This window comes from Delphinus delphis, chromosome 8 (assembly GCF_949987515.2).
Source record: "Delphinus delphis chromosome 8, mDelDel1.2, whole genome shotgun sequence".
Lineage (NCBI taxonomy): Eukaryota > Metazoa > Chordata > Mammalia > Artiodactyla > Delphinidae > Delphinus > Delphinus delphis.
The window spans coordinates 23,980,972-24,005,984 of record NC_082690.1 but is presented as its reverse complement, the minus strand read 5'-3'; the positions used below and the strand labels follow the sequence as shown (position 1 = coordinate 24,005,984).

Sequence of the window (25,013 nt, the reverse complement as noted above, 5' to 3'; positions counted from 1 at the left end):
GTGTGTGTGTGTGTGTGTGTGTGTGTGTTCTACATCACATAAGTAGGTAGTGAACCACTTTAGATTGCCTTTTTCTTTAGTAAGGAATTAGTCTCACAACACCTGATGGTGTTTAAATTTTGATTGAATTTCCGTAATCAGAGGTCACTCAAGATACAATTTATGCAGCTCTCAAAAGCAAGTAGTCCATAACATTATAAATACTGTAGTCTGGAACTTTGAAATAAATCAGGGATGACAAGCTTCCTCACTGACAGAGCTGATTTTTGTATACTCATATCCTTTAAAAATATTACAATGTTTCTTCTTTGTAAAGTTAACCTGTTCCTGAACTGAAATTTGGGTATTACATCTTACAAATTTTATGAAATATAAATATAACAAATAACGTGTTGTATATTAAAACATAATGAACAATTTTGCTTTTATTTAACTACATGATTAACTGGTATCCATAATAAAATAATTTTACACTGTTATTTGGCATAAATAAAGTGGGTCGTTCTGGTGATTTTAGGTTGAAGTTAAGTAGTTTTGTCTAAATATTAAGTTTAGATGACTCATTTGGCACAAAGTTGGCCAAACTTGTTTTATCTTATGAACTTTAAAAAAATCAGTTCTGTTTGTACGCTTTTAAACCTTTTTCTTTTGCAATCTTATTTTCATCATCTCTTTTTTTGTTTGTTTTATTCTCTTGCCACAAATGAACCAATACTTACAAATATTTTATATTTCCCAGTATTTCCAGGGAAGTAGCTTTGCTATAATCTGTCTCATTTCACCAGTAAATCATTTATTAAAGAAAAGGGATTGCTGCAGTAGTTAATTGCTACTTTGACACACCTCGTTTTCTTTATTTCTCAGAAACAAAAAGCTAATAGACTAGAGGATAGCCTTGACTTTTTGGAAACATGCAACTTTTACTACTTTAAAATATAATTGGTTTCTTTGTTTTGTTTAAAACCAAGGAGGAAAAGCTGGTCTGCCCAAGCCAGGTGTTTTCTTGTTGGCAGCCTGTTCCCTCATGGCTCTGCTCTCAAAGAGCAGCTGCCTACTACAGCTTTGTATGGCCTATTGTTGCCGCACACCCCTCGTTAATACACATGCTGCCCGGGGCAGACCCGAGAATGACATCAACTTGCTTATCTTAGAAACCTGCGAACCTGACGCAGGGTGCTGAGGTTGGCTTGCATCTGCCTGGCCGACTAATTGTGAGCTTTCTGGCCTATGATTGGTTGTTATTCCACTCGGTAATAGGTTAAGCAAAGACATTGCCATTCCATCTGTTCACCCATTCATTGTTCTTCTTGCTTGCCTGGAAGTCTGCAGCTAAAATTGTGTTAAGGAGTTACTGCTGAAGCTGCTACAGAAACCAATGTCTTTGTATTTTCCTGCGAACGTGAGTATATGTGCTACTTAATGCCTTGGAAGTTAAACTTTGCTAAGTAGTCAGGATATTAATTTGAACTCTGTTAAGGATAGAATGCACCTCAAATGAAAGCCTACAAATTATTACATAGTGCCAAAATACCAGAAAGTTAAATTCTTTCTGTAAAATATGTCTGTGAAGCAGATTTTTTACATTTTTATATTCTGGAGTTATATAAATAATTACAGTTTCATAAACATTCACAAGGCATTAAGCATGCCATGTAATCATTTGTACTTAAAGATAAGTTATAGTGTGTTCTGCTATTTTGATAAACAATGAATTTAGATTTTATCTTCTTGTCACATTCTTAGGTTTCTTAAGGTGTCACTGTCAGACCTAGGTGCTGTAAAATGATAGTAAGATTTAATAGATTTTTCCATTGTTTTAAAAATCTAGCTTGGGGAGATGGATTGCTATTAGATGTTTCAGCTTGTTTTAATTATGATGATTAAGTATTCAACTGCTTTGTCAGCAGTTTCAATACTCATGTATAGTTTACAATTTCTTCTCTCCCATCTTTATTTTTTATTTTTTGCTTGCATTAGTTTCAGATATTAGATTGAAGATGTCACTTGGAGAACTGTTGCTTTCAAGAGATCTGTAATGGGGAAGGGAGGAGACAAAGACTTTCATCTATCAGTTGGGAGGAAAAGAAAGAGCATAAAGGGTTAAAAAGAGGTTTTCATTTCTACCACATGCCCTATTGTGTGAACATATGCATAAGTCTATTGAAAGTTTTCAGAAGATGGGCAGGCCACCAGTTGCTGGTCTCCTGCAGTTCCAGTAGACATCTGTTGCCCCAGAGCATTAACCAATCTGTTCAAAGGGACATCCTTCTTTTGTTAGCTAGAGGGATGCAGACAACAGCACTCACTAAAATACAGTGGTAATTAAATACACAGAGACTACAGCAGTAGGTATTTATTACATATTCATTATTTTATTTTCATTGTTCTCATACTATTACCATTTGGATAACAATCAGAACCCACTTTATGGCATTGTAACTTTATGTTACAAACAAACATTGATTTAACAAGTTTATGGTCTAATATTCTTGATAATATGATGCTTTTTAGAATATAAAAAAAATTTTACTGGATTTGAGATGAAGGATTATCTAAGTTATCTAATGAGAGCTTTCAGAAAATCTCACTAAATGGGGGAATGTTTGTGTATGCAACAAATTTCTAGTAAATAGCCTTTATATAATAAAATCTGCTTTCAGCTAGTATAAAGCTTTTTGGCAATTAAAATAATTGGTTACACTTTATCATCTATAAATGTCATCTATAGCATGACATTTTAGTTTTTTCAACATACAGTATTATTTGATTTTTTACTTATTAGACCTTCAATAAGAAAAATTGTTTTAGTTTCTACAATATTTGGAGGAAATCTAAAGCTCTGTAAGTACAGAAATCTGTTTTCAGACCAATATATGTTTGCTCAGTACCTTTTGTGTTCATGAATATAGTGTAAAGGCCAATTATAATAGGTCTCTGATAACCTAAAAGTTAAGCCGTATTCTTGGAGTTTTTTGATAACTATGGGAATATAAACATTGACCTACTTTGTGTGTGAAACTTTGTCTAGGCTGCTTCATGAAATGAGGAAAATTACTCTTGTTAATAGTTGATTAATTTAAAGATTATTTATATGCGTTTGTATTTCAGTAAATGGCAAAACTTAAAAGTCTAATTTAAAAATTTAAGAAGAAAAGTGTTTTCTCCCTTGCATGTAATAGTAAATTTTGTGTTGTTATTGTAGTCTTTGCTAATCATTTTCAAAGTTATATTGATCATTTTTTTACATTGTTCATTTTTAAGGCACTGAACAAAAATAAAGATCACATACCATTCTTTGTTCTAAGATGTAATAATTCCTTGTAAGTTTTACACATTACATTAAGTAGTACTGCAGCCTATGAAGATATTTTTGTCAGCTTTTATATCTTAAGACTTTTGTCAGCTTTTAAATTTAATTTTTTGGTTGAATGATTTCAAAATATTGACTTTTTTTTAGTGCCATATTAATTCAGGGCAATCTTTTTTTTTTAACATCTTTATTGAGTATAATTGCTTTACAATGGTGTGTTAGTTTCTGCTTTATAACAAAGTGAATCAGCTATACATATACATATATCCCCATATCTCTTCCCTCTTGTGTCTCCCTCCCTCCCACCCTCCCTATCCCACCCCTCTAGGTGGTCACAAAGCACCGAGCCGAGCTGATCTCCCTGTGCTATGCGGCTGCTTCCCACTAGCTATTGGTTTTACATTTGGTAGTGTAAATATGTCCATGCCACTCTCTCACTTTGTCACAGCTTACCCTTCCCCCTCCCCATGTCCTCAAGTCCATTCTCTAGTAGGTCTTTGTCTTTATTCCCATCCTGCCCCTAGGTTCTTCATGACCAATTTTTTTTTTTTTTTAGATACCATATATATGTGTTAGCATACAGTATTTGTTTTTCTCTTTCTGACTTATTTCAGTCTGTATGACAGACTCTAGGTCCATCCACCTCACTACAAATAACTCAATTTCGTTTCTTTTTATGGCTGAGTAATATTCCATTGTATATATGTGAAGGGTGATCTTTTACAAATTACAAGTGAATAAGGAAGCACTTTAGAGATTAAAGTTTTAAAAACCAAATCTTTACCATTTGAGTCAATAAAAGTAAGTTATTTCAAATTTATATTATGTAGTGGAGAAAATATATGCAGCTTATAGGCCTGGTAATTGAACTTATTTGTCCTTATAGTCTGTTGGTTTATAGGAACTAAAAATTATTTAACTGCTTGTTTAGTACAAGATGACATTGGTTACCTCAAAGAAAGTTATCCAGTGAAATCTGGAAAATGAAGAGAGGCCTGTCAGTATGAAAAAAAAGTTCAACCAAAATATTTTAAAAGAAAAGTTATTTTGGGCTTCCCTGGTGGCGCAGTGGTTGAGAGTCTGCCTGCCGATGCAGGGGACACGGGTTCATGCCCCAGTCCAGGAAGATCCCACATGCTGCAGAGCGGCTGGGCCCGTGAGCCATGGCTGCTGAGCCTGCGCGTCCGGAGCCTGTGCTCCACAACGGGAGAGGCCACAACAGTGAGAGGCCCGTGTAACGCGAAAAAAAAAAAAAAAAGGAAAAGAAAAGTTATTTTGCCTAACAAAATTAGGTGTACATTTTTTGAAGTAGTGTAAATCAAGCTTACACTTATACCTAATATTAGCTCACTTGGAAACATTATATTTAAATAGTATATATAAATTATATGAATTATCACAAGTTCAAGGTGTGTGGTATTCACTAAATACATTTGAATACAAATGAGTTTTATCTAGTTTAATATTATAAAAAGCAAACAATGAATAATCCCATTTTTCTCCCTATTTAATCATTATAGCCATATAATAAAATTACATAGAAAAGCAGATTTACATAGTGTCACCATCACTTTTTTAATATTAGAGTGAAAGTGATACTGAAAGATTTAAATATTGGGTTGGCCAAAAAGTTTGTTCAGTTTTAGGTAAAAATAGGAGACATTTTTCATGTTCATGAAGAACTTTATTGAACAGCGTATTCACTAACTGAACGAACTTTTTGACCAACCCAATACGTTTTTAGGGTGGATAATTTTCAGTTTAAAAACTTTATAATATCTGGTTTTGCTTCTTTGAAAAATGTGAAAATTAAGAATTCACTATTCTTTAAACATAACATTTCATTCTAATGTTCCCCACCGACTGTATGTTTCAAAAAGTATTAATCTTGTTTAAAACAGTCCAAAAGAAAAACACTACAGCTCAATATTAAAATAATATTTCTTAGTTCAATTCAGGGGTTTGGTCAGTGAAAAATTATCTCACAACAGCACTTATGCAAAATCCAAACTTTTCAGGGGAGATCAAAAATGTTGCCCGTTAAATACACTTCCTGCAGTCAGAGCAGATTGTGGGGTTTACAGAACAATGATGTCGGAGCTTCCAGATTGGTTTGGCAGCTGCATTGTTCTCAGAGGGTAAACCAGACGCACTTAAGTCCCAGTCTCTTTTATAGGCTTTTGTTCATACCAAATTATTCTTTTACTGTGCTAGCATTCATGATGGCACGTTAAAAGAGTGCCGCTTAGCAACCAGCTCTGGTTGCCAGGCAGCCCAGCTTCCAATAGGTTTTCCTTGTTTAAGATACTTTTGGTGGGAGCTCTACCAAGGCCACAGTGCAGATTTTTCTTTTTAACTGTATCCCTTTATTAGGATGCTGTTGTGATTTGTTGCTTGCATTATGGTGTCAGTATATTACAGTAGTTAATAAATCACTGAGTATTAAGATTTGCTTTCAAAACTGCTTCCTTTAATTCTAATAATTGGGCTCATGCATATCCATATTAATAGAAAAAAATTGAAATGGTTACAGCTTCATAATGGAGCAGATGGATATAGAGGTCTCCCAAGGAAAATCTCTTTTTATCAGTTGTGCAGTCAGGAGCCAGGAGAGTGTGATGTTTCTTTAAAACTAATGAATGCTATATTAGTAGAACAATGATGTTAAATTTATCTGTCTTCTCAAGGGATAAAACTGAAGAAACTCCTGTAGAAGTGTGTAGGATTTCTACACTGAAGGAATTTTAAGTGTACTGTTATCAAGTTAAAGATTCCATGGTCTCTTCTCTATTATTTACCATAGTTAATACAATTTATTTCATTGTATAGAAATGCTGCACTCTCTAATAAGTTCACTCTAATGCATTCAAATGTGCAACTTCTTAGAAAATCACTTAGCATTTTCTCTTAACATTTATATAATAGCTCCTTTCTAGTGTAAATAAGATGTTGAGGAACTGTAGAATAAAATGTTTTTCCAATTTTCTTTTTTAGGTTATTTAAATAGGTGTTCTATGACAGTCTCATATTCAGCTACCACTGGCTTACCAATGTTATCCATGCGTAGAACACTGGAATTGCCTTAATAAGTAAACTACTGATGTGCATGTAGTCCTTACAATGAAGCACAAGAGAAAATAATTTTATTTTGCTAACCTATTCCTGGTAGAGAAATAACAATTATTCCCAGTAGACTTTTAGGAAAACAGTAAAACAGCCAAAGCCTTTTAAACAGTAAAAGCATTCTGTAGGGGGAAAGTAGAATAAAAGATGACTTTTTAACCAAATGCAGATAATAATTAGCTAATCACCTAATATAATACAGAAGTATTTTCTGCCATAAAATTCAAGAAATTAAGATAACATTTATTCAGTGTACTTAATTATTTGCTGCTAATTTTATTTACCAGCAAATATAATTATAGGAATATTCCATTCCTATGCTTTCTATAAATGTGCATAGAATAAGAGCCGTTTCCCCTGGAATGAAATAGACTGTAGTCCCTGGCACTTAATAAGGGTAGCACAGTGTTGTATTCTGTTACTGTGTTCAGGATTTACAAAATAAAGATTATTAGGGCAAAACTATTCATCTCTTAAGTGGAATATAATTCACTTTGTAATTATTTCATTCCTTGTTGGCTGTTGTAGAATGTGTGCTCTTTCATCGCAGTAGTACTCTAAATCATTTTTGAAAGTCTTTAAATTGTTGTTACATTTGATCCAAATTAATAACTTTTAAATTATAATAAGTTAATGTTTTCCTTTTCACATGGCTTTCTCTTTAAAATAATTTTTGCAAATTTTTGTGAATTATTTTAGAGAAAATGTACATAACCTGTCATAGCACATCTAAAACAGGGTTTTTTTAAATAATATTCTGTGTGTCACTATAGAAACATAGGCCTTCTAACTGTGGGAAAATCTCTTCCATCAGGATTGAGAAGCAGCATGATATAGTGGGGAAAGCATGGGTTTCGGAGTCAGACAAAACTGGGTAAAAAATCCAGTTCCCCTACTTATTTACTTTGTTGCCTTGGAGGGAATACTTAATTTTTCTAATTCCAAACTTTGTCATCTGAAAAACAGGACATGATACTATCTTGGAAGGGTGTTATAAGGGATGAGAGGATGTAGACAAAACAAAGTTGATATTCAATAGTTTGGTAATTCTCTCCCAACTTCTTTATTGAAATAGAAATGATACTGAAATATCATTCAGTAGACATGAAATTCTAAATATTTTACATTTTTCTCTAGGAATACGGGGTGCTTTGCATTCAAGAATACAGAAAAAACAGCAAAGTGGAGTCAAGTACACATAACAGCTTCATGGGCTTGAAGGATCATCTGGGGCATGACCTAGGCCACCTTTATGTGGAGAGCACTGACCCACATTTAAGTACATCTGTACCTTGGTCAATGGTAGAAAAACCAACAATGGATAAAGTTAATTCCGGGAAGGAAGAAAAAGAGGTGTCTGAAGAGAATGCGAGCTCTGGTGACTCTGAAGAAAGCACAAATTCTGATAATGAGTCAGAACAATTGAGTAGCATTTCGGTAGAGCCATGCTTATTAACCAAGACTCACAGACAACTATGTAGGTCTCCGTGTTTAGAGCCTCACATACTCAAACGCAGTGAAATTTTGCAAGACTTTAAACCTGAAGAGTCTCAGCCAACCAAGGAAGTGAGGAAACCCCCTGATGTGGTGCGAGAGTACCAAACAAAACTGGAGTTTGCACTGAAGTTAGGTTATTCTGAAGAACAGGTTCAGCTTGTGCTAAACAAACTTGGTACCGATGCTTTAATCAATGATATTTTGGGAGAACTTGTCAAACTTGGAAATAAAAGTGAGGCTGAACAAACGGTTAGTACAATTAACAGTATAATGAGGGAAACGTCTTCCCTGGAATCTCAGCGGTCTGAATCTCCGATGCAAGAGATTGTAACAGATGATGGGGAAAATCTGAGACCAATAGTTATCGATGGCAGCAATGTGGCGATGAGGTAAGTGGAGAAATCTTCACTCATTATTACCAAACAATCTTTAAAACGTATTTCTAATTTTGTGACTGTTTCTTTTCTAACAGTCATTAACGTCAAGGTTGTTCTGCATCCCAACATTAGCTTCCATATTTCTAATTGTGTCTCTCTTAGTTCTCTCTCTACTTCCAGAGCGGTCAACCACTCTTACCTCATTTGTCCCTAAATAAAAGACCTCCTTTTCCCTAGTTATGTCTTTTTTTTCCCCCTCATCTGGTAAATCACTATGGTATAAAAATTAGCATATATTCCCGGTATAGTGTTAAACATTAGTTTTAATTGAAGAACTTGAGTATGATCATATTGAATAACTTTGGAACCTAGAGAGATAAATGGCCTTTTTCTATACAAAGTCAAATAACCATAAGATAAAATCCCAGTTCTTTGAGAAAATTATTTTTATTGGTTTCAGGAACAAATCAAAGCCATAATTTCAGGAGTTTTTTTGTTCCATTTAAGAAATGTAATTCAAAAATAATTTTTTAGGAACTGGGGGGGAAAAAAAAAGCAAAGCTTCCAGAGAAATTTTTTTATGGATTTTGATGGCTAAAAACGTAAAGTGCATCTAAATTCAATTAGTATATAGTTAACTGCCCACAGTGTTCAGAATACTGTGGGGATATAAAGATATGGAAAGGCATCAGTTCTTCTTTCAGAAAGCTTAACATTTCATATATTGTTTCTCAAGGTGACCTGAGGATAGCTATCAAAGAATCATCTGGGGAACTTGTTCTAACTAGTGTACATTCTAGAGCAGTGCTGTTCAATGGAAACGTGATGTGAGGCACATATGTCATTTAAAATTTTCTGGCACCTACATTAAAAAATTAAAAGAAACAAGTGAAATTAATATGAGTAATATATTTTATTTAGGTTAATATAGCCAAAATATTATTTCGATGTGTGTTCAATAAGAAAATTGTTAATGAGATATTTTTGCATTATTTCTTTCATATTAAGTCTTAAAATCAGATATCTTACACTTATAGCACATGGCTATTCAGACTAGCCATACTACAAGTGCTTAATAGCCACATGTAGCTTGTGGCTACATATTAGACAGTATAGTTCTAGAAACCTACCAAGTCCACACACAGACCTACCAAGTCTAGATCAAGGTGTAGCCCAGCCATCTCCTTTTGTAACAAATACCCCCACTAATAATGATGCCTACTAAAATTTGAGAACCACTGTTTTTTAGGTGATAGCAGCATTTCTGCATAGAGTATGAGAAGGACCAACTTGTAATCCTCAAAATAATACTGCTTCCACCTGATGGAAAGGTTATCTTTCTTTCATTTATAAGCAAATGAGATTTGCAGTATTTAAATTACTTGTCCATAGTAAAACATAATTCAAACCCAAATATGTCTGACTTCAAAGTCTATACACTTTTCCTCATAATGAAAGGTTAAAAACAAACTGAAAATGTTCAGGCCAGATCTTCCAAGGCCTTCAATGCCAAGCTAGAGAATTTAAACTTGGCTCCAATCCAAAGGTAATTGAAGATTTTTGAGGAGGGTAATGTCAAGAGTAGAGCTGTGCCTTAAACTGATAATCTGGCCATGATATTTAAAGTGGACTACAAGAGATAGGAGATAAATTTGAATGCAAACAACCCTTTCTAAGGGAGTAAAAAGGGCCTTAAGTGTCATAGAGGTATGAAGTGTACATACAACCTTGAGAAGTCCTTCAGTAAAATAACCTCTCTGTTGTCTAATCTTTCCCAAATTTAGCCATGAAATGATTTTTTTTTCTTGCAATAATCCAGAACTAGTGAACAGTTACCTTAGAGTGATAATGAGTAAAGCCAAAACACCATGGAATCGCCAAGCAAGAGAGTAATGAAGGAAGGTAATAGGTCCTGGAGAAACACCTACAACCATAGCCATATACCAAAAGCACCAGAGAGGTTCTTAAAGGGCTCAACTCTTGAAGAATCTGATTCAGTGGGGTATAGTAGAGCCCAAATAACTATATAGTATTTTTAAAGTGCCAAGGTATTTCTGATGCATAGCCAGTGTTAAGAACAATTCAACATGGAAGGTGTGGATATCAATAGGTCGGGAGGTAGAAGAAACTGATGATCCAGGGAAAGAGTAGTGTGAAAAATACCAGTCTTAGAAAAAAGTTTAGTGCTAGTAAAACCAAGAGACATACAAATGCCATCAACTCAAGGAAGCGGAGGCTTTAAGGAGAGAGTATCCTGTGGGTAGAACTGAAAAAAAGATACAGGGACATGACAGCCAGGAAATCATTGTCTTCAAGAATGCCATATGGTGTTAAAGATAGAAACCCAGTTACAAGATGTCAAGAAATGAAGGAATAGAGCTAGACTGTTATTCTCAAAAGTTGACAGAGGAAGGGAAGAAAGAGGAGTGAGTTGAGAAAGGATTTTTAGTTTTATATAGAACAGAACTATATAAGCTGAGGGGATGGGGAAAAAGTCTCCACAACAGCAATAATATGAGAGTTTAATTTTTGAAGCAAAGTTCTCTGAAGGAGGAGACAATCAAAATACAAATAGAGAATTTGGCATTGGAGGTAAATACACTTTGGGGTAGTCAGAAGAACACCTTGGAGGGGAAAAACAGCATCAGACTTATAAAACTTAGAGCCCATAGAAGTGAATTTTTTTAATGGATATCATTTAGATAAATGATGTCATAGTTGGAGCAACTCACATGACTGAAACCTAGTTCCCAGTGGCAATTGAAAAGTACTTGGATAACTGAAAATTAGCATAAAACTCTAAACTTTACTTATCCCACATGATGAGGTACAAAAATAAATGGCATAATTAAGGCATTTCAAACAATCTACTATATGTAATTAGAAAACACTTCCACCCCCACGCTATTTTGGCCCCATTCTGTTTCTTTTGCTGTAAAGACGGGACAATGCACATCGTATGTTTTAATCTGACATGTAACCTGAGATGCTTCAGGCATTGCAGGAGAGAACGAGTTGACAGGAAATTTTATTATAGCAGCGTTATACTGTCAGTCACAATGAAATGTCGTACCATGTCCATAACTTTGAAAGTGCCAGAACTCATGGAAATGCATAGCAAACTTTTACATTCTGCCACTTACGAGATCTACGTAAAGTAACAAAAGTCAGTTAGAAATGCATATCTACTTCAGATTCAAAATCTTAATTTAACAAAATGCAGAGAGATTTTACCCACTTCCTGTTGCATAAAAGATAGCAAACATGCTTTTACTTTTTTTTTTTTTTTTTTTTTTTTGCGGTACGCGGGCCTCTCACTGTTGTGGCCTCTCCCGTTGCGGAGCACAGGCTCCGGAGGCGCAGGCTCAGCGGCCATGGCTCACGGGCCTAGCTGCTCCGCGGCATGTGAGATCCTCCCGTACCGGGGCACGAACCCGTATCCCTTACATCGGCAGGCGGACTCTCAACCACTGCGCCACCAGGGAAGCCCCATGCTTTTACTTTTAAGTTAATGTCGTACTCATGTTACTTTAGCAAACCTATTATATAATAAATTTATATACATCATAATAAATTATAATAGGTAAATGCGAGGATGAGTTAAGAATAGAGTACTATTTTATTTCCTTTCTGATTTCTCAGGCAGATATATTCCACATATAAGAAGAATATATTTTAGTTTCATTTAAATGCTAGCAGTGGAACTGATATAAATGATTCTTTAGATGTAAATTAAAAGTAGGAAAGAAAGGCATTTTAGTAAAATTACCAAAATGGACTTTAAAAAACAATTAATTCTCTACACACTACCTTTGTGATTCTGAGTAACTTGTTTAAACTCTCCAATCTCAGTTTTCAGGATTGTAAAAAGAGGAACTCACCTTGCAGGCTTGTTATTAGAATTAAAGATAATTAATACCAAGTGCCTGGCATGTAGTAGGTGCTCAGTAAATTACAGTTATTATTACATTAAAGAGCTAGATTCTGTATTTTAATCCAGAACATAATAACTAATGTAATGAAAACTTAGTTCTTCAGATTTTTTAAAATAAATTTATTTTTATTTTTGGCTGCGTTGGGTCTTCGTTGCTGATAGTTGTGGTGAGCGGGGGCTGCTCTTCGTTGCAGTACACGGGCTTCTCATTGCGGTGAGCAGGGGCTGCTCTTCATTGCAGTACACGGGCTTCTCATTACTGTGGCTTTCCTTGTTGCAGGGCATGGACTCTAGGTGTGCGGGCTTCCGTAGTTGTGGCTCGCGGGCTCTAGAGCACAGGCTCAGTAGCTGTGGCACATGGGCTTAGTTGCTCCGCGGCACATGGGATCTTTCCAGACCAGGGATCGAACCTGTGTCCCCTGAATTGGCAGGCAGATTCTTAACCACTGCGCCACCAAGAAGTCCCAGCTTTTCAGTTTTTTTATTCAACATTTAACAAACAGCAGTTTAGCAGTCCATCGTATGATCTATAGGTATATTTTAATTCTTTATGTTTATATCATCGATTGTTTTCAATGATTTCTATGGTTTCATAAAGAAGACTTGGGCTCTTAGATCTGGGTGATGCCAAAATTGCCCAGGGACAAGCCATGTAACCGTAATATACAGCATAGGTCCCAAAACTGCAGGAATCCTGTGTTGCTTTGCAGGAAGCATGCTTCTACTTTCAGCTTATTAATATCTCTTAAAAATGTGCCACATTGATAGAAGTTCTGGGTAAGTTCGTTGAATAAGCAATTCATTCAAAATTGACAAATACCTAGACTGTAGTCTAGCATAATTTGTGATAGCATTTCAATGTGAGGTATAAGAGTAAAGAGGACATAAGTATTCAAAAATAGAAAACAGCAAACTAATAAGTTTAGATAAAGCCCTAAACTTTTGCACAAAACTACTTGGTTTTTGAAATATGAAACAGAATAAATTTATATTTAGTGGAACTGGACTAACTAACAAGTACTGACAAGAAGCTGCAGTTAATTTTAATTCTTAAAAAAGCAAAAACAAAAAAAAACTCTCAGTAATTTAGCAAATTGGTCATTCAGCAAATAGGCTTCTTTCCATACTAGGGCAGATACTTCATAATATAATTATACTGTGAAATGTATACTCCAGATATAGAAACAGAAACAAAGCATAAGTAATACTTATCATATTTCTGAAATGAAATTCTCATGATATTGTGATTTTTATTTCCTCCAAGTAGCTTTACAATTCTTCAAAATCTGATTCTATTAAGCCTGAGGTAGTTTAGCAATGGAGTATAGAATTATTCTCTATCCACATGTATCCAATAGTTTAAATTCATTTTTCCTTAAGAAATTCCAGTGTTTTAATTTACCCATGGTTTTAGGTTCAGATGACTTGTTCTGCCATTAACAAAGTACCATCTTGTGAGCCATCAGGGATGGGAGTGTAAGTTGGATGTTGTTGCTCTTGGTTTCCTAAACGTCCTTGATTTCTTCAGTATGCTTCCATAACATAGTCACCTGACTTCATAAAATTATATCTCCATATTTCTACTTCAGCTTCTACCAAATATGTGAAATAAGAGTGGTGAACAAGAGAAAACCCAGAGCCTCATCACTACCTCTACACTATGTGTAGCACAAATTCTCCAGTTTCATGGGATGGAAGCTAGGCACACCAGCCTTCTCTTTTTGATATGAACAAACTATTGAGATCCTCCTCACCCTGACTCCCCTGTCATTGCAAGTCCTTTCTCGGTCAGTGAATCCAGGCTTTTGGTTTTAGATAAAATCTCCTAACTGGTGGGTAGGCTTTATTGCTGCATGTTTGAGCAGAGTATTAGGATAGATATTTTGTTTGCTAAAAATCTCAGGTGGACCACTTTTGACCAATAGGATCCATGCTTGTATTGCCTCTGTGTTAATGATGGGGGACCACAAAAAGAATTTAAGCAAGGGAAGAGTGGCATATCATATTTACCTTTAAGAAAGTTCACTCTGTAGAGAAATTTAGAGAAGGATTTGAGCACTAAGACTGCAGACAAGGAGACCTACTTATATTTGAAAATATATGCAAAAGTTAAATTGTGGACAACTCCTGGAAAAAGAAGAATATTGCCTTTGTATACCAGTCTAATGGCAGAGAGTACATAAATAAAACAACCATCTGCTCGACCCCTACCCCTCAAAAAGACTCATGTTGGAAACCAGCTGGTGTTGTATAAATCTGAATCTTAACTGGGGTGTAGAAAAGCACTCCAGGTAAATCACTGAAGTCATTTTCTTAAAGTTTGAACAGAAATCATATATAGTCAGATTATAGAGTCAAAATATGAACAGAAAAATGCCCAAGTTGTAACAACTTTTCTTTATATCAAGAATTGTGGGCTAAGCCTATATATTTATAAAATATTAGCAGAATTTAGCAGTCTGTATAAATAGGATTTATTTATCTAGATTAATCTTTTTGAAGGTACAAAGGCTTTTATGTATCTAATCTGGTTTGTGAAGTTGTATGGACTTGAGAACTGTTTTCAGTGTGAATTAGAATATTGAAGACCATCTTGCCTGGGCTCCAAAACTTGCCTTCAATTGTTTGATGGGTTTGCTGTTCTGTTGCCTGTTTACCATTTTAGTACAGCCCTGTCTCACAGTTAATAAAATCCTCCAGGACACCTAGTCCAAGTTTTTGGTTTAGATTACAGGTGTGAGACTACAGCTTGCCAGGGTTCATTCAAATTTGGTTTTGGCTCTCAACAAAAATGTATCAAAATTATGTGCAGTAGATCTGCATGGTCCAGTACGGTGACCACTGGCCACATGTGGCTGTTGAGATTTTCAAATGTGTCTAATCCAAATTAAGATATTCTGTAAATGTAAAATACATACAAGATTTTGAAAACTTAGTACAAAAATATATGAAATAAAACAACTTTTATGCTGAATATGTGTAAAAATGATCAGTTTTGATACATTGAGTTAAATGAAATATATTACTAAAATTAATTTCACCTACTTTTTAATTTTTAAGATGTGCTATTCTAGGTCATTTTAAATTATATTTGTGGTTCACATTATACTTCTATTGGGTAACCTCTCAGTGAAATGTTTTTTAAGTTCCAACTTAGTGGGGGCTTAACATCAATTAAAAGACAGCCTGATTTCCCTCTAGATGAGTGTCAGTGTCATAGGTACTACTTACAGGTTAGTTGGCAGTGTCCCATTTCTCATTGTTTTAAAGAAAATCCTTAGGTAATATGAAAGGAATCAGAGAATCAGAACTAGTTTTTTCTGTTGTTTGATTATATCAGTGTGGAGTCTGACAAAGACAGATGTTAGTTCTGTTCCACTGCATCTCTTTATAACCCTAAGTATATACTTCTACCTGTCATCATTAATGAATTTTCGTAGACCAATGGTCAATAAACTTTCCTGTTATCTCAAATATGCTTATTTAAACCCTAACCTAGGAAATAGCAACATTAATAATCCTATTACATAATGAATAAAGTTAATTATAAATCACCTAACTAGTGATTGTAAGAAATGGGAAAAGTCACCCAATTATAATAGGAAAAAAGTGATTCGAGTTTTACGTTTCCTACCTGTCTTAATATTGAAGACATTATTACATCTACTTAACAGGTATGTTCTGTTCAGCATCTTTAGACTAATGACCCACTTGGATCTAGATTAGCTAGATGTGCTTCCTATTATTGATTTTGGCTTCAAATTATGGACCTTATAAGGTGAGGACATCTTTCTACTTTCCTTTTTCCTTATCCTTTCCCATTCTCAAAATTCTCTTGGCCACACTGCTCTTGTGTCTGTACCAACTGGAGGGTAATAATGAACTTTCATGTTAAGACTTCGACTGTAATTTTGGTGTTGAAATTTTCATTGTCCTAAATCAGTAATTTTCAGACTTTTATTTTCCTTTGAAGCAGTACAATCCTGCAAATCTTAAAAGGAAGCCCAGTATTTAAAACAAACAAAAACATAGTATCGTTTGAATTGGAGGGTATAAGTGGGGGCTGTGTTTCCCAGTTAAAAATTCCCTTCATTGTTCCCTAGAAGGGCCTCTGGGATTTCTGTTTGGAACACAACTTGATAGACCTGATTAAATTATCTGTAAGAAGGGAGTTTATCTGTAACAAGGGATTTAGTTTTCTGGGTATATTGCATCCTGACCACTAGGTTTAGGTTCAAAGTGATCTTGGTGTAGTGGGAAAGAGATCAGAGATTAAAAGTTCAGTAGCTATAAGAGTAACAAAATAGACATAAACCACTCATTATGAGCCTTCAATATAAAAGAAAATGTTCTAGATGCCCATGAGTCAGCACATGGAATTATAGATTCTTAAATACAATATGAAATTTAATTAGACTACAATAATAGGAAGGAAAATATTCTCTTATTTCCATATTGAAGATGATATCCAGCTGTACTCCTGTTTCCTTGCTTAAGGGAAATGGGATAGATGTAGGAGAGTTTCTTCTTAACAATCATTAAACGTTGCTAATGCATTAGTATTTGAAAGAGTTCTTTAAAATTAAAATCTATTTTCATGTATACGACATGGGTTATGTACAGTCAGGCCTAAAAATTGAAAAACTAAGTCATCAAGTATTTGAAGAGCACCTAGGTGTATTAATAATTTAGTGTTCGATAAATATTATTATTATTATATTAATATAATATAATTATATAAGCTAACTATATCTAAGCTTAAAGGACTTTGGTACTAAAGATTCAAATACGGTTTTCTAGTTTAAAATTATACATTTGGGCTTCCCTGGTGGCGCAGTGGTTGAGAGTCCGCCTGCCGTTGCAGGAGACGCGGTTTCATGCCTGAGTCCGGGAGGATCCCACTTGCCGCGGAGCGGCTGGGCCCGTGAGCCATGGCCGCTGAGCCTGCTCGTCCGGAGCCTGTGCTTCGCAACGGGAGAGGCTGCAACAGTGAGAGGCCCGCGTACCGCAAAAAAAAAATTTAAGAAAGTATACATTTTACTCATACTGTTCACTCTAGGCACTTCACTGACAAACTTGTATCCTTATCATTATATGCAGTTTGATATAATGACCCATTAAAGTCACAGAAGTTTTATAATCATACTTGAATCTTCCAGTGAAGGGTGTAGCAAACTTGTAGGTCAAGTTTTTGATTTAAATAAAAGATGATATATCAAAGGTTATAAAAAAGCAATGGATTGTTTTTTTTGAGTCCCCTGATACCTTGATCTCTTTCTGTTTTTTTAAAAAAAAACTAAAACTGTTTAGTGATCTCCACATATCAAACACATTGATCTAAAAAATCACAGTTTACCATCAGTAGTGAGATTAAAGCTATTAAAGATTTACTGGTTTCATTTTCATTCCAAAGCAAGCTCTTTTCCATTTTCTAAAAATTAGGACCAAAGGGACATGAGAAAGTGAAGGCACTAATATTTATTGAAGTCTTCTATGTGCCAAGCACTCTGCTCAGTGGATGTTACCTTGTTCAGTTCTCACAACCCTGTAATGTAGGTGGGATTATCTCCATTTTAAATATGAGAAGATTGAGGTTGAAAATAAGTAACTTGCCAAGGTCACACAGAAATGTACTAAAGAAAATACTTAAACTCATGTCTAATTCCAGACACTGTTATTTTCACTGTGCTGGCCTACTCATGAAAAGCCATCTCTGTTTAGTAGTAATGCTAGTAGTAGTATAATAGTACTAATACTGTCATAATAATTAGTAGTGCTAATTTATTATTAGTAGTACTAAACATGCCATTCTAGGTATGATTGTTACAATTAGATTTTAGATGAGCTATGGAAAAACTTTTTAAGAATGGCTTTCCTTTGATCATATAAGGGATAGACTTATTACATAAATATAAGAAAATAAAAATCATTTATGATTTCCAAGGTTCTTTGCAAGCATTATAAGTAATATGTTAATTCAAAGCAAATACTCAAAGTTGAGCAAAATCAAATTTGAGGAAATAAAAGATAATTGACAAAAGACTCATTTCTCTTTTTTTTTTTTTCAATGCCATGAAAAGAATTAAAAAGAAGTAGTCCCCTTTAATAGATGCCTTCATTCCCTTGTTAGATTTCTCCATGTTTTTAATTTGCTCCTGTCTACCACAGGAATATAACAGTTATAATTCTAAAATAACCCTTTCTATCCTGTGGTTAACCTAGTTAATGATATGTGTGTATATAACTTAACAAAGTATATAATACATGAAATTATGTTTCCTAGACACAGCAAATGGAATGGTTCGCCCATTATCCCTCTCTTCTAGGTCCTGTATTGAGGCAAGCTACATTAAAGTGTGTGGTTCCCTGAATTTTTCTCTGCATTACAAAATACACCTTTGTAAATCCGTTAACCATCACAGGTGACTAATTTAATGGCACATAATAAGCAAGTGTACTTCAGTTCTCTAGTGGGAAGTATATATGATGTTTTTATAAGATTTAGCAAATATCATATTAGTTTGAGTGCTTATGGAATTACCCTTCTGTTGAAGACAGAAAAGTAGAACTGAGGGGTTTTCAAATTTGTTGCAGTAGTATATATGAAGAGATTAAAGATAATCCCATTAGATACAAGACAAAGTGAATTTACAGAATAATAAAGTTATGATAGTGAAAATCTTATGAAGAATATGTTTGTCAAGATAATTTGTGTTCATTTTAGCTCCCAATTTCTAGTTCACTAGAAGGTGCATATGTCTGAAACTCCGAGTAGGAGTCCCTGCATAAAAGAAATGGGGCTTCAGTTACCCCAGTCCAGACCTTAGTAGCCCTTTTCACAGCTTGCAAATTAATTTCATCTTATTGTCTGGAATAAGCTCTGCAATGAATTACAGAAATCTGTTTGGGAAGTTGCAATGACTAATAAATCAGCAATTAGTTTTGCACGTGGCATATTAGTTGTGGGATATTAGAAAACCTCTCATTCAAAATTTGGCCCATAGCATGGCAGACCTCTAGCACATATTTACTCTCAGTATAGATAAGCACATATTCACTAACTCAGGTGGCTTGTCTCCCAGGAGCTTCAAAAATCCTCTACCTGGAGTCCAGAATATGGTAGCCTTTAGTTTATACAGGAGATCTCTTCCCAACAGATGAACAGCATTAAGGGACAAGAGAGGCATGTTCCTCCAAGAGAGGACCTATTTGCTCAGGAATCTCAGAGGAGAAAGAACAGGTAGAAGGTTGTCCAGAGATACCCACAACTTATATGTTTTTCTGGATGTAGGTGAAACAAGAGAGGTCAGTAGAAATTGCAGAATACATGCATGGTTCCAGTATCTACAAGAAAGGACAAGAAAATATTAAGGCAGGAAAAGGAAACATATAAGGCTTTTCCATTCCCAGCTCTGAAGCTCCTCTATTAAGTCAGTTTTGCTCATTAGTTTGCACCATTTGCTAATTGTTTCCTGTCTGATTTCAAGCGAAGAGGGGGTGTCTCCTGATGGAGATGGTAAAGTTTTATAGGTAGCGTCCCTTGTATCTTCCTCAGTCTCTAGCTATCTTCTTACAATAGTAACGTACTGACTTTTCATTGGCAACATCCTATCTTCTTACAATAGTAAGGCACTGACTTTTCATCGGCAAGTCCTATCTTATTTGTTGGTAGCCCCAGAAAAGTATATGCTCCCTGTGTGAATAAGTAGGTAGGTAACACTGCAATCTTGAGTTTCTTTTTGGCTTCACCTTTCTCCATTTTTTCCCCCAAACTGGATTACTGTTGCCAATACCTGAGAAACTGTCTATTTTTTGACATACAGATACCTTTTCTCTTACTTGTGCTTGCAACAAGGCTACCACAGAAGTGGAGAGGATTAAGAGTCTATTCTGATCCACCCCTGTATCCATCCCCATTCATTTAGAAAATGCCTTGGTGAACCACTGATGGAAATCACTGGGGGACTCATGCAGGAGCAGCACTGCAGCTTCTCTCAGGCCACCTTTTGCAGAAAGACTGCAAAGTCTGCCATCAGCAGTGCCTCGCAATGGATGTCCTAGGTTTGAGGAGCAGCCAGAGTTGTTGCGGAAGGTGCCTGAAGCCATGACACTCCATTTGCCCCATCACATCTGTTCCCTTAGTCAAGCAGACTCACCTAAGGCAACATTCCAAGTTACAGTCAGTGTCCATCCTCACACACAGGGTTGCAAACTGAAAACATGCTGTAGAAAACCTTGGCACATTTTTGCAGATCTTTCCAGGGCACTGGAAAATAACTCTTAAGATGGATATCAGCTAGGGGGAAGGGATGTGGTACCCTTACCACATCTGATCCACCCAGCAGTACTGGATAACTTCTGAAGGGTATTTGAATCCCTGTAGCTCCAAAGGGAGAAGGCTGATTTTTCTCTACACTGAGATGAAAACTAAGTTGGTTTGTATGGCACTATAGTTTCAGGCTCATTTTGCAATTTAAAAGCCTGACTCCTTTTGTTTCCCCTTCCCTCCAAGTTATCAGGGAAACCATTTGCCAACCTGATGCCTTAATTCTAAGACAGTTTCTTATCCAGATTTTCAGACTCCCTGCTCCTTCCTCCTAATCATTTCTGCTTCCCTAGCTATGTTTTGCATGTTGAGTGTAGGGGGAGTCTTGGAGGTGGAGTCCATACCAGAACATTCAAAATAAGGCTGGCAATTCTCCCTCTTCCAAAGGGAAGTTATCCCGGGATCCTGAAGTCCCTGGGAACCATCTGTCCAAGAAGGCATCATCTCCTCTTTCTAGGTCCCAGAGAAGGCAAAGAAGGTGAAGGGGGGTAGAAGGAGCAGTAGCAGAGAAGTGTTGAGAACCTAGAGAAACAAAAAGGTGCTTTCAGTTTCTTAATCTCTTCCTTCAGTTTTTTTAATTCATTCTTACTGGCTGTCTAGTTCATTCTTTCATTTATTTCCTGAGATCCAGAGATACCAATAACCCTTTTATTTTAAGTAGGGTTTTTCTAAAAATCTGTGTAAATATACCAATTTGTCTACTTTAAATGAGCCTTCCTCTGGCCATTGCAAAGCAGGATTTTTATAAACATGCCTATTCAAAACATGACAGAGTAAAGTAAGCCCTTTAAGAAAGAGACCTTCTGGCAGGCTCCTTATATTTTCTACATTAAAGCCAGTGTTGAATCACACACAACCTTCAAGCCTCTATTACCCATTTTGCTCAGCAGGAACTCAGAATTAGCAGTGAGAGTTTGGCATTTTCCCTGGGAAACCAAACCCACTGAGCCAAAGTAGTCAAAGGAACACTTTTTAGCAAACATCCAGGGTCTCCAACCTAATCAATGGTGGCTACAAACCCTGTAACAAATTCACCAGCGGGACTCACTTGAGGTATACCATCCTTATTGCCAAATTGTTGAAATACGAAAGAAATTGAGGCCCACAGGAACATGCCAATTCATAAATATAGAACTAGCTGTTTTTACTACTGAGGAAAAAAACCCTAAATGCACGCAGATACAGCCTGTAAGATGGCTACAGAACTATAATGAATTTTCTTCTCTATTTGTGGAATTAGAGCTACAGTTTGTAAACATCATCCTACTCTTTTAGTAAACACTCAACAGACAGTTAATTTGCACCAGTAGCTACATTGTGCTCACTCTGACATCCTGTTTTTCATATTTTTTTATATCAGGCTTACTCTTTTTATAATTCTTTATCAGAGCCTCCTACCCTTGCCCCTTATATAGTAACCAGCACATATGATTAGTCACATCCTTCAACACGCCTCATAAGGTTAGGTCAAGTTCAGTCTCCCCCAGCCTCTCCCAGTCTGTAAGTCCCACCTGCAGTTTGGAGCTACCTGGTAGTTTTCTGCTCAGGCTTTCACTGTTACTAGGGATGATTCTGGGCCTTGGCAGCTAGCAGGGACTTCCATGCCAGCAGCAGCCATTCCAGGGATTTCCTAGCTGGCATTCATTTGTTTGGCCTGATCAGGAGAGGATTGGCTGGGGAAGTATTGGACATGCAGGGACCAACCCTACACATCCCCACTTGCCTGCTTCTTTCTGTCCCACCCATAGAGAAGACATTAGCCTGCCCCCATGTGAGATCTGAGGCTGGGCCAACTGCTGATTGCTTTAAATCTGATTTCAAGTTACTATGGGGTTTTACTCTACCTGGATGTGGAATTACTATGTTTGAGAGAAAACACGCCTTCACCTTTATAAAGTATTGCCAAATTGCTCTCCTAAATAGTCATACCATTTATACTCCCACCTGTAATGTATGAGTTCCTACTTTCACACATCCTTGGCAACATCTGGTGTTTGCAGACTTTTATTTTTTCCAGTACGATGGGTGTGAAGTGGTGTCTCACTTTAGCTTAATTTGCATTTCTTCACTGTTGAGCATCTTTTCATGTTTGTTGGTCATTTGGGTTTCCTCTCTTGAGGATTCACTGTTCATATCTATTGCCTTAAAAAAAAAATGGTTACCCTTCTCAATGTATAGGAGTACTTTATGTATTACGAGTACTAGTCTTTATCAGTCCTATGTATTGAAAATACCTTCTTCCAGGCTATGGCATTTTTATGGAGTCTTTTTCATAAAGAAGTTTTATGTGCTCAAATGTATCATTCTTTTCCTTGATAGTATGTGATTGTGTCTTCTTTAAGAAGAATCTCCCTATCTTGACATGAATATCTCCTTTAATTTCTTCTAAAAAGTTTTACAGTATTTTCATTTTTAAATCTTTGAACTATATACAATTTATTTTTATGTATGGTATGAGGTAAAAATACAATTTTATTTTTTCCACATAAATAATCAATTGCCCTAGTACCATTTGTTAAATGATCCATCTTTTCTTTATCTGTAATGACACTTTTATGATTTATACACACCTGTGTGTATGTGTGAGAGAGAGAGATCTTAGGCTCACTTGTCTGTTATACTTTTTCTGTTTTTTTTTAATTTTTGCCAGTAAAACACCAATTGGATTTCTGTAGTTTTATGCACAAGTATTGATAGCTAGTGGGGAAGTTCCTCCTCTTTTGTTCTTCAGAATTGCTTAACTATCCTTGGCCTTTTATTTTTCCATACTAATTTTAGGATCAGCTTCTCAAGTTCCATAAAAAAAACCCTTTCAGGATTTTTATTGGGATTTCAGTGCACTTATAGATTAATTTGAGAATTGCCATCTTCATACATTGAGTCTTACCATCCATGAAACTGGTATATTGTTCCTTTCATTTAGGTCTTCTCTTACTCCCTTTAAAACAGGTTTTCAATTTTCATTTTCTCTATAAAGCTCTTGGGATATCTTTTCTTCTTTAGATCTGTTTCGTTTTTGTAACTATTAAAAATGGCGTCATTTTTCAAATTAAAATTTTCTTTTTTTGCGGTATGCGGGCCTCTCACTGTTGTGGCCTCTTCCGTTGCGGAGCACAGGCTCCGGACGCGCAGGCTCAGCGGCACAGCCGCTCCGCGACATGTGGGATCTTCCCGGACCGGGGCACGAACCCGTGTCCCCTGCATTGGCAGGCGGACTCTCAACCACCGCGCCACCAGGGAAGCCCTAAAATTAAAATTTTAAATCGGTTTACTGGTGTATAGCAACATCTTTAATAACGTATTGTCAAAGAACATTGTATGATAGATTCTTGATGTCTGTTGAAATCTGTTCTGTGGCCTAGTGCACAGCCAATGTGTTCTTGTTCCATGTGTTCTTGAAAAGGTTTTCTCTTTAATTTTGTACAGGGTTTTGTATATGTTCATTAGGTCACCTGTAATCGATTATTCACTTGTCTGTATTCTTACTAAATGTTTTCTGCTTCACCTGTCAATTAGTATTATTGTGGATTTGTTTATTTCTTCTTGTCATCCCGTGATCTTTTGCCTTACACTGAGTTCACAATTATTATAGCTTCCTTGTGAATTGTTCCCTTTTTACTATTATGTAATAACTTTTTACCCCTGGTAATGTTTCTGCCTTAAAATATATTTTTTTCTGATATTCATAGAATTTTCTGTTGGTTTATGGTATGAGTAAGGCAGCAGTTAAGGATGTGTTTAGCTGCAAATAACAGAAAATTTCACTACAGTTTTTTAAACAAATGTTGGGGAGGTATTTTTTCTCAAATAACAAAATCAGAGATTGATGTGGGTCCATCAACAGTTGATATGGTTCTATTTGCCATTCACAGTGTGGTGCCTCTCATCCTCTTGCTTGCGTTCTCCCTAGGAGGTTTTGTGGGAAGGGGGTGCGGGGCTGTGGGCAGAGGGGAAGAGCAGATAATGGGAACGACCTGTTGTCAGTGTCGCACATGGTATAATACCTGGGTTAGCATCTGTAGAATCTTAGTCCCATGTTTGTAAGTGGTTTGCTGTTTACACACAGTTTATGAAAGTTATTTAGTTAGAAAGATGGAATCTTCTCTTTCTACAGTAAAATGTGATGGTTGTCTTTACCAAGTGAAATCACCTGAAAGAAAATGCTTATGCAGTCCTCTCTTTAGAGCCAGAAGCAGTTAAATTCTTAAGTCTCAGTAAACCAAATGTCATAATGACTAGCAAAGCATAATACATTTAGATCTCAAAGCATTAATGCAAAATAAAAATATACTTGCGTCTTAGCAAGTTCAGTTTTGTATTTAGGAATAATTAGTATATATATTCTCATGAGAGAATGCCATCATTTTTTTATTTTTTATAAATTTATTTATTTTATTTATCTATTTTTGGCTGTGATGGGTCTTCGTTGCTGCCTGCGGGCTTTCT

At 35.8% G+C, this 25,013-nt stretch overlaps 1 protein-coding gene across 2 annotated transcripts in view; it reads left to right on the top strand.

Moving 5' to 3' along the window:
* The window catches only part of ZC3H12C (zinc finger CCCH-type containing 12C), a 70,105-nt gene that overhangs the window by 26,214 nt on the left and 18,878 nt on the right, over positions 1 to 25,013 (top strand). For both annotated transcript variants that reach the window (XM_060017993.1, XM_060017995.1), the window contains exon 2: positions 7,571 to 8,319. In XM_060017993.1, coding sequence (XP_059873976.1) covers positions 7,571 to 8,319 — 749 coding nt within the window. The remainder of the gene's footprint in view (positions 1 to 7,570; positions 8,320 to 25,013) is intronic.